Source organism: Podarcis bocagei (genome assembly GCF_964188305.1).
Source record: "Podarcis bocagei genome assembly, chromosome: 4".
Taxonomy (NCBI): Eukaryota; Metazoa; Chordata; class Lepidosauria; order Squamata; family Lacertidae; genus Podarcis; species Podarcis bocagei.
Window position 1 is genome coordinate 59112400 of NC_138128.1, and position 14699 is coordinate 59127098.

Below are 14699 nucleotides of genomic sequence, written 5' to 3' on the forward strand. Positions count from 1 at the left end.
AGTAGGCATTTTTCTCTCTGCTGTCAGTGGTTTTCCTATTTTAAATGTTACACTGCTACAGGACAAGGATAAAGAGCTATCTAATAACGAGCTAGACCAATATTCCACCTAGATCACTTGTGCCAATTCCGACAGTCTTTACAAGCCAACTGAGGTCTTTTAAGCAAGAATGCCAGTGGTGGCTCTTCACTGGACTAAAAATCTTCCCAATGGATATAGTAAATATATAGATGTAGGGTACACACACACACAATTAAAGCAGTTAGAATTACATCTGATTATATTCTCTTTCTTTTTTTCATTATTTCATTCATTCATTATATGCATAGAAAAGCAGTGGACTGGAGACAGGGAAAGATCCATCAGAAGGAAAATTTCAAAATGTACATGGCAGCCCTTGATTACTTAAAAAAAACAAAAAAATCCATGAGAAGCTTCTCAGTCTACAAATTTCTGACAGCAAAGTCATGCTGTAAGTAAAACAGCAAAGAGCTCTCAGGCAAGTTAGGGATTTTTTTTTAATAAGAAAAAAAACCCCTGTAGATGATCCAGCAAAGTGTCTTGTTTAGAATGCCTGCTGCAGAGAATGTGTGTTTCTTTAGTTTTATTAAGATTTACAATGGAGTACTCCGTAGCAATTAATCACTTTAATGACACCCTATCGACAAACATATACAGCTGGCACCCTATAAAGATCAATTTTATTTTATATGCTAATGCAGTGGCACTCATTAGTGATAAAACAATTAACGGTGCTGCTTGCAAACAGCTCACTACCATTTTAGTAGCACACAGAAATGGCCAATATGTTATAATTCTTAAATCTAGTTAAGGATAACATAATTAGTTGCCTATATTTGTTGTCAGGCAAAAAGAGACTTCATTGCTAAGAGATTTAAAACCAAGGGGACTATTGTCTACATGCCAGGCCATTCCGTTAAACAATGTTTTTTTTGAAGAAACTTGCCAACTGTTGATCTGGAGCATTAGAGTCTAATCAAATGCTTGCATGGACATGGATGTTGCTCTATGGTATTGTATCTGTGCTGGCAGGCTATCCATGTATGCAACAGGCAGCAGCCACCAGAAAGGAGGAGGCAAAGTAACCAACACCATAGTAATCTATGGACCATCTCTCTGCCAGTGGAGCTTCATGTCCCATCAGAACATTACACAATGTTTTATTCAGTTTACAGTTGAGAATGTGGAAGCCCTCAGCTGCAATAAAACTGTGCTATCTGCACTGGAGTTCCCATATGGTCTTTGAAGCAGCTGCATCACAGCAAGCAAAACAGAGCTGCTTTGTCGTATGCAGGGATGGAATCAAAGTCACTCCAACCAGAAACCTGCTGTAAACATGATTCTGAGACAATCAAGTAATTTGTTCTCCTTAGAACGAAAACCAAGAACTTAGTTAAGGAGGAGGCACTGAAGTTACGTCTAAAACATACCAAGTTCCCCTGCAGCTTTGATGTCTATGTTGTCATAACCGCTGCCTATTCGAACAATGACTCGTAAGGCCTTGAACTTCTCTAGGTCTTCCCGGGTGAGAGTGATAGTGTGGTACATCATTGCTCCAATGGCTTCATTTAAAACCTAACAGACACACACAAAAAAGAAGGAAATAATAGACATTAGTGAAGCAGATGGACATGTTCCGGTAACAGCTGTTGAAGTCCGGTGATGAGTCATGCACAAATATCTAGCAAGGCACTTGGTTCAATCTGATTAAGTGGTTAAAGACTCCCAAGTAATAATGAAAACCCTAAAGAACTCCAGAATAAATGTGTGTAGCTCTCACTATGTGTGTGCAAGTATGTATGTATGAAATTTTGCCCCGGAGGATCAGTCTTCATTTGAGGTCAAGAGGCTTAAACTCTGGAAGAACTTAGGTGGAACAGGGCCACTGCCCAAACTAGAATCATAAGCAGTGAGAATCTGTGTGTGCTTTGCGCTCTTTTGTCTGGCGTCCAAAATAGAAATACATCACGGCTTCCCTCTGAATGCATCTGCCCATAATCTTTCAGTTCTAGAAATATTTTGCATTAGATCCTGGATTGTATCGAGTGTACTATATGCTCCCATGTAGTCCTATGATAATACCTCAATCAAAATAATACTCAACAATATCTAGATCTTTGCATATCTAAACACTCAACTCCCTGGTGATGTAGGCTACTTCTCTTTCAACAACAGTAATTTAAATGGTAGAAAAGGAAGTGTGACTTCTCTAAAGGGTCAGTGCAACTGGCTCCCAGCTCAGTCCATCACTAACTACCTCCTGTTCTCTTTCTCAGCTGGAAGTTTATTTTAGCCTCTACACTATCCCTTAGGATACCAGAAAATCCACAAAAATATATTACTGGGTGATGAAAGGACTGATTTCCCCCCTAGATCAAGTAAATATGGGACCTCCCGGAGGCATTTGCAGTCCCTTTCTCTAGCCCCCAGACTGCACCCTACATATATGGGTTCTGAATTGAACATGCAGGAGACAAAGATGAAACTGTTCTGGACAAAAGCTGGATCAAAAAATACTTCTCACTTTGGATACTTGCTCACTAGTTGACTAGAAGTCTGCAGCCCATGATGCTGCCCTGCTTTTCTATGGTACTTACTGACAGAGAGTTGCATCCAATGCTGGTCTTAATCAAAGTAGACCAAATTAAAATAATACACATGACCAACTTAGCTCAATTAATTTCAGTGGGTCCAATCTGTGTATGACTTAGTTGGATACAACTCAAATACAACAGAACCTCTGGATTAATACACATGACCATCATACAATGTAGTTAATGAAAGAAAGGCACTTGATAGAGGTAATTTTTATCATACACTACCAATCTTCACTGGTGCAAGGGGTGGTGAAATACCCCTACACTTTTTAAAAACAGAGAAAATTGAAAAATCCACTTGATAGCTGGTCATCTGTTTCTAGCCTATGTTAATAATAATAATAATAATAATAATAATAATAATAATAATAATAATAATAATTTATATCCCGCCCATCTGGCTGAGCCTCCCCAGCCACTCTGGGCGGCTCCCAATCAGTGCCAAAAACAGTACAGCGTTACATATTAAAAACTTCCCTGACATTTGTTACTGAGTACTCCTGAATATTGAGGTAATATGTGTCACTTTATATTAGCTGCAGTTCTATATATTCCAGTGTTTTATTATAAACCAGATGCCATGAACTGTCCTCCTGAATGGTATTGTATTCAACCAAAATCCAGAGCATTTCATTCCCAGCTGGTTGCTAGTATACTGAATGCTGAGTTGGGCTCTTCCATAAGCTGAGCAAAAGCCATCACCAAGCCCCACAAATGTGCTCTCTCAGTGCCTAGCAGATGAGTTACTATGACACTAACACGAGCTGATGAAAACTGAGAAAAGAGAAGGCAGGATTTGTATTTGGGAGATGGTTGTAATCTAATTTTAAAGGGACTATGATTAAGGAAATATGAAGTTTCCAGACAGTGGTTAAGAGGGGGAGGAGAAAGAGATAAAACAACAACCTCTGACATCCAATTGGCCTCATGTGACTGGATACTACAGATCAGAAGGCCCTACATGCCCCAACGGGATTTACACTCTAATGCACAGATTTATACTGTCTGCCAGAGAGTCACTAAGAGTAAAGTTATATTCACCCTCATTATTCCATACTCAGTGTAAGCACAGCATGAAAACAGAAAACAGAAAAAGCTTTGAACAGGCAACATGCTTAAGATACCTTGGATACAGCTCTACATTTGTATTGACCAGGCTATTTACTGCTGATTATTTAAACTAGCGCTGAAGGCTGCCCTACCAAGATAATTCCTTAGGTCAGGAGCATTATAAGGACAGGCTGAGCGATGAATGACAGTAAGCCTTCTAAGGATTTGCCTGCCACCTCCACCCCGTCATTTCTGATCTTGTCATTCTCCCCTCTCCTGCTCCCCTTTATCTTCATTTCTAGGAGACTTAGGTTTCAAGCCTTCTGCTCACCCAGAAGTATCTCTTTCTACATGGCATTCAGGGTGAACAACTTTTCAGGTCAACCCTTCTTTGTGCAAAGATATCCATTGATATGTTGTATTTTTTATTGTACACCACTGCGGCATTTTGTAGTGTTTAGAGGTTTATAAATAATCCAAAACAAACATACATAGTGTTCTGGGACAAATATATCATACAGAATTGTTTATTACACTCCTAAGATCCAATTTTTTTCAGAGAATTTGGAATCCTGGAAGACCTGCTCCCTGCCTTTCAGGCCTTTTCCACCTGACGTGGAAGGGTGGGGCCCTGTAGCTACAAAAGCTGGGAATGATCAGGCTGGGGTATTGTTTAGGGGGTTGGGTTGTTACTGCTATTGATATTAATTTTTGTATCTTTATTTGAGATCTTACGGTTTATGTGGAAATTGTTTAATTTGGTTTTTTACTTTTGAGAGGGACGCGGGTGGCGCTGTGGGTAAAACCACAGTGCCTAGGGCTTGCCGATCAGCAGTTCGAATCCCTGCGGATCAGCAGTTCGAATCCCTGCGGCGGAGTGAGCTCCCGTCTTTCGGTCCCAGCTCCTGCCCACCTAGCAGTTCGAAAGAACCCCTAAGTGCAAGTAGATAAATAGGTACCGCTTTCTAGCAGGAAGGTAAACGGCGTTTCCGTGTGCTGCACTGGTGCCGGCTCGCCAGAGCAGCTTCGTCACACTGGCCACGTGACCCGGAAGTGTCTCCGGACAGCGCTGGCCCCCAGCCTCTTAAGTGAGATGGGCGCACAACCCTAGAGTTGGACACGACTGGCCCGTACGGACAGGGGTACCTTTACTTTTGATGTTTTATTTATTGTTTATGACTAATTTAGTTATGCTTGTAATTATGTAATGTCCTTCATGTTGCAAGCTGCCTTGAGCATGTCTGAACTATGGAAAGGGGGTATAAAAATAAAATTATGTATGCACTTGTGGGAAGGAAAAGAGTAGTACAAGAAAGAAAGACTAGGATGACTTGGGATTCCCAAAGCCAGTAATCTTGGCCAGTGGAGAGAGGAAGATGGAGAAGAGGGAGAAGAGGGAGGAACAGGAGTCTTGGAGCACATTTGCAAAGCTAAGCAGGGTCCAGTGTGGTTTCAAACTGGATGGGGGACTGTGTGCAGGAGATTCCAGCACTGTGGGGGGTTGGGCTAGATGACTCTTGGAATCTCTTCCAACTCTACAATTCTATGAATCAGACATATGTATTCCTGTCTCAATAAAATGAGAATTAGATAAGGGGTGATATCCAACATCACGTGAACAGATTTTGGTTCCTGCAGCAGGAACTCCCTGCCTCTTTTCTCTCCTATAGCATCCCACACATGTTCCAAAACTGCTCAAGAGGGTTGAGACCCCTTCTGAATCAGATTTTTGGGGGATATGAAGGCTGCAAGGGGGGGGGGGTGAGAGAAAGGCAAGTACCATTGCATGAGCAAAAGTCATCCATTCATGGATGGACACAATCAGATATTATCTTTTGAGAAGTGAATGCCAAATTCTACAGATTTTATATTATGTGCTTAGTAAAACTACTAATACAGGAAATAGAAACAGCTTTTACAAGTCGAGGTAAGGATCCACCACATCGTGATGATCTAAACAGGCTCTAAGTGGCATTCTGCAACCTTTTTTTGTGTTAGTCTATTTATTTATTGAAATGATTTTTATGCCATTTTGCAGTTCCGAAAAAGATTTTAAAAATTCTAAGCACTTTGCAACCTATCTTAAAACATCAAATGGATTCTGCTGCATCTGAAACACCAAAGTGACCTCTCACAAGGCACAAGCCTGTCAGTGTGAATGGAGGTCTTGTGCTGCCCGGACAACAAGACTCCCCTTTGGGCCTCACTGATGTGGTCCGAAGGAAAGGAAAGCAACTCATTTCGCACTAGCTTGGCTGCAGGAGTTGCCCGAAGGAGATATTCAAGACACCATCCAATCACCTTAGGGGCAGCACTACAAATTTGTGTAGGGTATAATCCTTAACTTTTTCTCCCTGAAGATGTCCTGTAAGGCAGTGGGTACGGATTGCTCCTCAGGGTTTACTTCCAAAGCCTTTCTCACAAATGAGTATATCTGCTTTCCCATCTGCCCCTCATTTCCCTCTACAGCATGTGCAGAAACTGTCTTCTTGACAGTTGGACCCACGTCTGCTCAATACCCCTTGCATGCAGGGGTTTTGAGATCCATTGGCTACCTTCACCTGGTTTAGCTGGCCAGTCAAAGCCATTTCTGGGGTGTGGCCACTGTCGCAAGCCAACAGCTTCTAGGAGCCACAGACAAGAGCTCAGTGCAGAGGGAAGACTTCTGGCGGACAAGGAGCATGACGTGTCCCCCAGCAGAGATACTGCCTCACCCATAGCACCTCATACACTCCACACAAAATCTCAAAATAAAACATTACAGATGAAGGCTAAAAACAAAAATACAAAAAAGGAAAACAAAATATTCCCTGAAAAGATAAAACAAAAACACTGCAAATAAAAATATAATACAAAGATGTAATAGAAACTTCACATATAGAGTACAATTAGCAACGAAGCAGAATAACCGAAATAGAAGCTGTGAATGTCCTTGAATTAAAAACCTAAAGGAAGTGCTGTTCCCAAATATATTCAGGATGACATTGTAGCTACCTTAAGGCCAAACAAGATGTTTCACACACAAAAATTCAAAATGTTCTGCTGATACTCCCCCCTTTTAAAACCAAAGGCACACACACACACACACACACACACACACGGAAATCTGTGGGGAGGAGAGGACTGGCAGGGCACCAGTTTTTTTTGGGGGGGGGGACGACAACCCTAGCGCGTTGCTTTTCTGTTCCTAATCTCCCTCTCCCAAAGCTAGTTTAAAAGGGGCTGTTTGAAGAAGGACCCATGTATGTACATATAGTATCTAGTTTGGACCTTAGCTTGCCTTTTCAAGCTGCATATTTTGACACTTTTGACAAGCCTTCATTTCTATTACTTCAGTCATTTACCCCCTCTACCTCATGGGGTCCCTAGCCAATCCAGGTTCAAAAGGTTACTGAAAGACAGTTATCTAATGTTTACATGAAATCCAAGTATGTTTGATCTTTTATACATTAATTCCCTTGCTTTCGCCTATTGATTTTGTATCATTTAAGAAAATCAATCGGGGCAGAATAGCTAAATCTGTTCTTCATGAACATACACTGTTTGCAAGTACACTGAACACAAGGAACACAGCACCTGGACCAGGCAGATTGTTTACATTAACCTTTTCCCCTCTTACCCACCTATTTTAAAGCCTATCTAACAAGATCAGTCAATTTTTGAAACCAAGAGATTGATTTTGCCTAAGTAACCAACATGGTCATAAAATCCTAGACAGGTGCCATCAAAGAAACTTTAGATCAGGAATTCCCATTTCAGGTGTATCCACTGTTAGCTCTGTTAATCAAAAGAGCAACAGCAATACAAAGAGGAAAAGACAGAGTAAACCAACAAACACACACAATCACAAATTTGGCTCCAAGACACCTCTTGTAGTCCAAAACTGCTTTATTACAAAATTTAGTCATTTTTACTCTATAAAGCAGTGTACAGGTAAGGGGAACTGAACCTGAAATGGATTCAAAACTAGACAGCCATACTCTCCCTCATTAGGTCAGTCTACAAAACCATTTTCTTTACCTTTTCGTGGATTTCCTGAGTTGATTGCGCATCACAGAATGCAACAGTAGCCAAGTCCTTCAAAATTGGCATCTCCACTGTACAATCCCTTCCATCTAGTAAAGCCACCAACGGACGAGGATGCATAGGACCATTCATTATTTGCGGGCGAATACCTGGAACCAAACGGAGCATAAGTGTTAAACCAACTTAATAGTACCCCTGATTGCCACATGGGTTTATCTGAAACTGTAGTAAGCAGTATTGGCTTTATAAAAGGACCAGGATGCTACTTGAGAAGGTATTCCAAGCTTAACTTCCGGCTTCTTTATTGTACCTCTACCTGAATCAACATTTGGACAGTTTGCAGTGCAGTCTTATACATGGTACAGGAGTTTACATGGAGCCAGTGGAGGTTGGTCTATTAGGGTAAATGGCACACTGCCTCAACTAGCCTCAGCCTGCCCTGCCCCTCCACTTGCATTCTTACTTACAGTAAGTCAAGGGAGTGGGGCTGTGACTTTGCCTACTGTTGGATCTCCCTGCCGTCTGCAGTCTGACCACCAGTCACAACTGCATGGAGCTCTTTATATTTACCACCCAGGCACTGAGCCCAACTAGCATCAACAATGCTACAGTTTCAGGTGCTCCCAAAACACAGATTGTAGTATAACATCCCCTTGTTTCTAAGGGGAGGAAAAACAAAGGACCCCTAGAAAAATGGAGAGCCAAGTGGAACAGACACCTCTTTATTCCCAGAGGAGATGAGTGACCAGGTCCTTTAAATGGGACAAAGGCTATATTCTAACCCCAAATATCATTAAACACAACATCTAAAACACCATCAACACCAATCAGACAGCAATCTGATTTCACACAACTCTGTGAAGAACTGAAGCTCAGTGGCTTTGAGGTATTATTTGATTCAAAATGCACCACATTATTTCCCTATTATTTTACTTGAGGAATTTTTGTTGGGTTGGGCCTGCTGCATGGGATGCTGTTTCTGAAGCAGAGAAGAGTTTCATAAATAGTTTTTGAGGTAGCATGAGGGTTTGCTGTTGCAAGGAAAGGGAAAAACACCAACAACAGCAACAGTGAGAATCTTGCGGGGGAGGGGGGGTTATAAGCCAGAGCTTACCTCAATACCTCTTTGGGCCTCAGCTTGAGGCATGCATTGTACTTTTTAGATGTGGCCCACAAACCGTGATGAGTACCTACATTCAGAGCACACTTCTCAACATGCACACAAACAGCTGGGGCTCTGTGTGATATAGGCCAGTAACTTCAAACAGTAAAAGCCACTTTTGAAAGTGCTGCCCTGAGGGATGCTTTTCTGACAAAGAAATTGCGTTATCTTACTAGTTTTTTTTCTCTCTTAAAGACTCAGGGCCACAGTTCAGTTACAACACATGCTATTGACTTCTCTGCAACTCTATCTATGTACTCGAATACGTCATTAATTGCTTTAGAATTACCTCTCTGTTAAGCCTGGGACTTCCTAAATTTTTATAGAAGAGTGATTTAAGATTACTCCCTTTGATAAAACACTGGATTGTTTAAAATCACTCCCTTTGATTTTCCTGTGCTAAAGTAAAAAAAAAAAAGAGTATTTATAGAATGTAATCCATGAACGGTTTAAGTTAACAGGGAAGTTATAAATACATAACAAGCTATGTCATGCAATCCTACAAGTCATCAAAATATTAAGAGAAATACTAACTGAATTTCCTGTTCTATTAAAACAAATTGCTACATTTATCTGTAAATGCGTAAGCCTCTTATGCTTCCCTTATTGTTTTAAAGTACAGAGAAGTGATACCTCAGACCAGGGCAGGGGAACCTGTGGCCTTCCAAGTATCATTGAAGTCCAACTACCATATCTAATAGTCAGGAATGGTGAGAGCTCTAGTCCAACAGCATTTGGAGGGACCAAGTTCTCTACTTGTGCATTAGATAGATATTAAAGATGTTCTTAGAGTCACTGTGAAAATGCCCAGTAACTCGCAACTGCTGCCTCCTGAGTTGTTTTCGCAACTCTCCAGGATGCAAGCCTGAGCAGTGGGTATGGAAATTCTGGGCTGCCCATGAATTAAAGGCTAAAATGGAGATCCTTGGCTTGCAGCATTTGAGACAGCACCCCGGCATCTAACTCAATGTTGATGACCTGGTTAGTGGGGTAGAAGTGGAAGGATCATTAGGCGCGAGTGATCATGCTCTTCTGAAGTTTACTATACAGTGGAAAGGAGCAGCCAAGCATACTAGGACTCAATTTCTTGACTTTAAGAAAGCCGACTTCATAAAACTTAGGGAAGTGCTGGGTGAGATCCCATGGACAGTAATACTAAAAGGAAAGGGAGTTCATGATGGCTGGGAGTTTGTTAAGAGGGAGATAGTAAAAGCACAACTTCAGGCAATACCAATGAGACGGAAACATGGAAGGTGCCTAAAGAACTTTTAACTGAGTTAAGATTAAAAAAGGATGTGTACAAAAAATGGAAAAGGGGGGAAACCACCAAAGAGGAATTCAAACAAATAGCTAGCACGTGTAGACACAAAGTCAGAAAAGCTAAAGCACAGAATGAACTCAGGCTTGCTAGAGAGGTTAAAAGCAACAAAAAAGGCTTTTATGGGTATGTCCGTAGTAAAAGGAAGAACAAAGAAACAGTGGGGTCACTCAGAGGAGAAGATGGTGAAATGCAAACAGGGGACACAGAAAGGACTGAACTCCTCAATGCCTTCTTTGCCTCAGTCTTCTCCAATAAAGAAAACAATGCCCGACCTGAAGAATTTGGAGCAAATGATTCAGCAGAGGAAACACAGCCCAGAATAACTAAGGAGATAGTACAAGAATACTTGGCTAGTTTAGATGTATTCAAGTCTCCAGGGCCAGATGAACTGCATCCAAGAGTATTAAAAGAACTGGCAGATGTAATCTCAGAACCACTGGCAGTCATCTTTGAGAATTCCTGGAGAACAGGCGAAGTCCCAGCAGACTGGAGAAGGGCAAATGTTGTCCCTATTTTCAAAAAGGGGAAAAGAGAGGACCCAAATAATTATCGCCCAGTCAGTCTGACATCAATACCAGGGAAGATTCTGGAGCAGATCATTAAGCAAACAGTCTGTGAGCACCTAGAAAGGAATGCACCAGTAGCTGTGAGCACCAATAGTCAGCATGGATTTCTGAAAAATAAGTCGTGTCAGACTAACCTGATCTCGTTTTTTGACAGAATTACAAGCCTGGTAGATGAAGGGAATGCAGTGGATGTAGCCTACCTTGATTTCAGCAAGGCATTCGACAAGGTGCCCCATGATATTCTTGTAAAGAAGCTGGTAAAATGCGGTCTTGGCTATGCTACCACTCAGTGGATTTGTAACTGGCTGACTGACCGAACCCAAAGGGTGCTCATCAATGGTTCCTCTTCATCCTGAAGAAGAGTGACTAGTGGGGTGCCACAGGGTTCTGTCTTGGGCCTGGTCTTATTCAACATCTTTATCAACGACTTGGATGATAGACTCAAGGGCATCCTGATCAAATTTGCAGATGACACCAAACTGGGAGGGGTAGCTAACACCCCAGAGGACAGGATCACACTTCAAAACAACCTTGACAGATTAGAGAACTGGGCCAAAACAAACAAGATGAACTTTAACAGGGAGAAATGTAAAGTATTGCACTTGGGCAAAAAAAAATGAGAGGCACAAATACAAGATGGGTGACACCTGGCTTGAGAGCAGTACATGTGAAAAGGATCTAGGAGTCTTGGTTGACCACAAACTTGACATGAGCCAACAGTGTGACGCGGCAGCTAAAAAAGCCAATGCAATTCTGGGCTGCATCAATAGGAGTATAGCATCTAGATCAAGGGAAGTAATAGTGCCACTGTATTCTGCTCTGGTCAGACCTCACCTGGAGTACTGTGTCCAGTTCTGGGCACCACAGTTCAAGAAGGACACTGACAAACTGGAACGTGTCCAGAGGAGGGCAACCAAAATGGTCAAAGGCCTGGAAACGATGTCTTATGAGGAACGGCTAAGGGAGCTGGGCATGTTTAGCCTGGAGAAGAGGAGGTTAAGGGGTGATATGATAGCCATGTTCAAATATATAAAAGTTGTTTTCTGCTGCTCCAGAGAAGCGGACACGGAGCAATGGATCCAAACTACAAGAAAGAAGATTCCACCTAAACATTAGGAAGAACTTCCTGACAGTAAGAGCTGTTCGACAGTGGAATTTGCTGCCAAGGAGTGTGGTGGAGTCTCCTTCTTTGGAGGTCTTTAAGCAGAGGCTTGACAACCATATGTCAGGAGTGCTCTGATGGTGTTTCCTGCTTGGCAGGGGGTTGGACTCGATGGCCCTTGTGGTCTATTCCAACTCTATGATTCATAGCTGTCAACGTTTCCTTTTTTAAAAGGGAAATTCCCTTATTCCGAATAGGATTCCTCGCAAGAAAAGGGAAAAGTTGACAGCTATGATCTAATTGAGTTGGACAGAATGCCAAATGAAGACCAAATAAACACTTGTGCCCGGAAAAGGGCAACATCTAAGGTAAAGAGCAACAAAACTGATGCCAAAGAAAAAAGAATACTGCATTTGTGCTTCTATTTAGGGTGCTATGTAATAGATATCATATTAGCTCAATATATAGCATATGGATGTTGACAGGAAAAACAAGGACAATATGCCGGATCACAGTGTGGTCTTAAGTGAAATGAGTTTTAATTAACCCGTGTAACGTTTCAGGAGTACAGGATGATCCACACAAAGAACAAATGAGAATTCAGTCTTGGATGCAGGGCTTGCTTACAATGGGTATCTGTGCCACCCCTAGACGCCCCAACTGCCTTCCAGGGCTGCCGGCCAATTTGACTGAGAGGGAGATATTTGGAAAGTGGTAGCAGGGGGTTCACAGGTGTGGAAAGTAGCAGAGTAAAATGGAGGTAAAAGGGAGCAGACAGGTGCTTATGGCACTGAAATGCATTGGAGTGGCTTTTGAGAAGTTATGGCTTGAGGATTTAAGGAGAAATTTAACCCAGCTCTTGCCTTGTGCATTTAGTATACCTGAAGAAGCCTCTCCAGCCACATTGTTCAGCCCAGACACTGAGGTCCAGTTCTGAGGGCCTTCTGACCAGGGCCATCTTAAGCATATCCGGCGCTGTGGTGCAAAGATCCCTCTGCCCCCCCCCCCTGTTTCCCAGAGTTGTCAACCTTTTTTAGGGAAGGTTCCCCAGAGTTGTTGACCCTTTTTGGGAGCTGACACCACACTTACATATTATCTCTAACCAGCCCTTAAAACAAAATAAAATGAAAAGGCAGAAGAAAATCTAATGAAGTCCTCAATTCCAAAGCAAGACTCGCTCAAGACTCAGCAGTTCTTCTCATTCATCCTCATGAATCAAATCACCACATATCAAAAAGTTAAAGCAATCACCAGTTTGTTGTTCTTTAAATAAATTAATAAAGACACAGACAATGAAGTTCCCGGCCAAATTGTGTTTAAGTACAAAGCCGACATTTTCGAATATTGTGGGTGGTGGGTGGGGGTGGGTGTAAAGCAGTGACATTTTGAACCTAAAAAGGACCCAAATCTTGGGTCAAAAAGGCTGCAGCCCTAACTGCACTTACCTGAGAGTAAGCCCTGCTGAATCAAATAGGACCTTACCCCTGAGTAGACAGTAGGACTGCAGCAAGAAACACAGTTGGGAATTAGGGCTTTCTGTTTTAAGTCTCAACCAGAGGAAAATGTAATATTGGAGATTAGGGAGAAAGGAATATGAATAGATTGGGGGGAGGGGGCTGACAAGAGACCAAAAACCACAGGTAGCAAGACAAGACACACTTTCTGGGGAGCAAGTTTCACACACAGTTGCTTGGGCCGAGGACTGCAGAGGGACCACAGTTGGGTTGTGCGTGTGTTTTTCAGAAAAAAGTAGAATTGGAAGGGACCCTGCGGGTCATCTAGCCCAACCCCCTGCAATGCTTTTTAGCTAGAATTGATCTCAAAAACCTTCAGTGCCTTTTTTTTAGTTTGATATGCAATTAACAGGCTTGTTTCACAAATAGCTTGGTTTGCCTTTGTTCTAGTTTTTAGCATGCGCTTAGTACCCTAGTTTCAGGCTGTGAGCCACCCTGATATCTATGGGTGGAGGGCAGTAGTGTTGTTAGTAGTAGTAGTAGTAGTAGTAGTAGTAGTAGCAGTAGTAGTTATGGTGATTATATTTTTCGCAAGGCTTGGAGTGGGTGATGGCCAGCTGCTGCAATGAATGGGGTCGCTGCTAAATGGTCTGGCTTGCTTTACAACCCCTAGAGACCTTGTTGGTAGGGGTGGGGTGGGCGGAGAAGGAGCCCACTCCCGAAGAGGAAGAAGAAGAAGAAGAAGAAGAGCGAAGGGAGGCTTCCCTTCCCCCGCGTCTGCGCATGTGCGGGTTGCGATTCGCCACTTCTGCGTACGTGTGTGGCATCATTTTGAGCATCTGCGCATGCAGCAAAACCCGGAAGTAACCCTTTCCAGTACTTCCGGGTTGCCGCGGGACGCAACCTGAAAAGATTTAACCTGAAGCAAACATAACAAGAGATATGACTGTGATGCATCTTCCAGCCTTGTATCCAGATGGAAGTACAACTGTGTCACAGTATGCATGGCCGAGTGCTGAGATGATTTGGATAAGTGAAAGAAGCTTGCCCTAAGGAGATAACCAGGATAAAAAAGGGGGGGGGTCACATAAAACTGTAAGGCTTACAATCCAGAGCTGAATGGCTATGCTTTGTCCCGACTAACCTTTCTTCCTAGTTGAATAAAGCGCTCCGACTGTACTTTGACTCTGGTGCACAGTCTCCAGGATTGAGAATATCACTTAATGACAGCCTCGCCTTGTTACTGTCAAAGGCAGAATGGGGAAGCAAATCAGAGGATAATTGAAGCTAGATTCCCTACCAGGACAATGGCTTCAGACTGCGGCTGCCAGTTTATACACTGTGTATCACTTCCCATGTTCCCCAATAATTTGTAATCAGAGCTTAGTTCCTTAGGAAAG

The 14699-nt window shown here is 42.5% G+C and overlaps 1 protein-coding gene across 10 annotated transcripts in view; it reads right to left on the bottom strand.

The window, feature by feature from the left end:
* The window catches only part of CTBP2 (C-terminal binding protein 2), a 212966-nt gene that overhangs the window by 20101 nt on the left and 178166 nt on the right, over positions 1–14699 (bottom strand). For all 10 annotated transcript variants that reach the window (XR_014007837.1, XR_014007838.1, XM_081192869.1 and 7 more), the window contains 2 exons: positions 7689–7843; positions 1452–1596 (listed from right to left, as the gene is read on the bottom strand). Coding sequence is in view for 8 of the 10 variants with exons in the window: in XM_081192869.1 (XP_081048995.1) it covers positions 1452–1596; positions 7689–7843 (300 nt within the window). In the remaining 2 variants the exon portion in view is untranslated. The remainder of the gene's footprint in view (positions 1–1451; positions 1597–7688; positions 7844–14699) is intronic.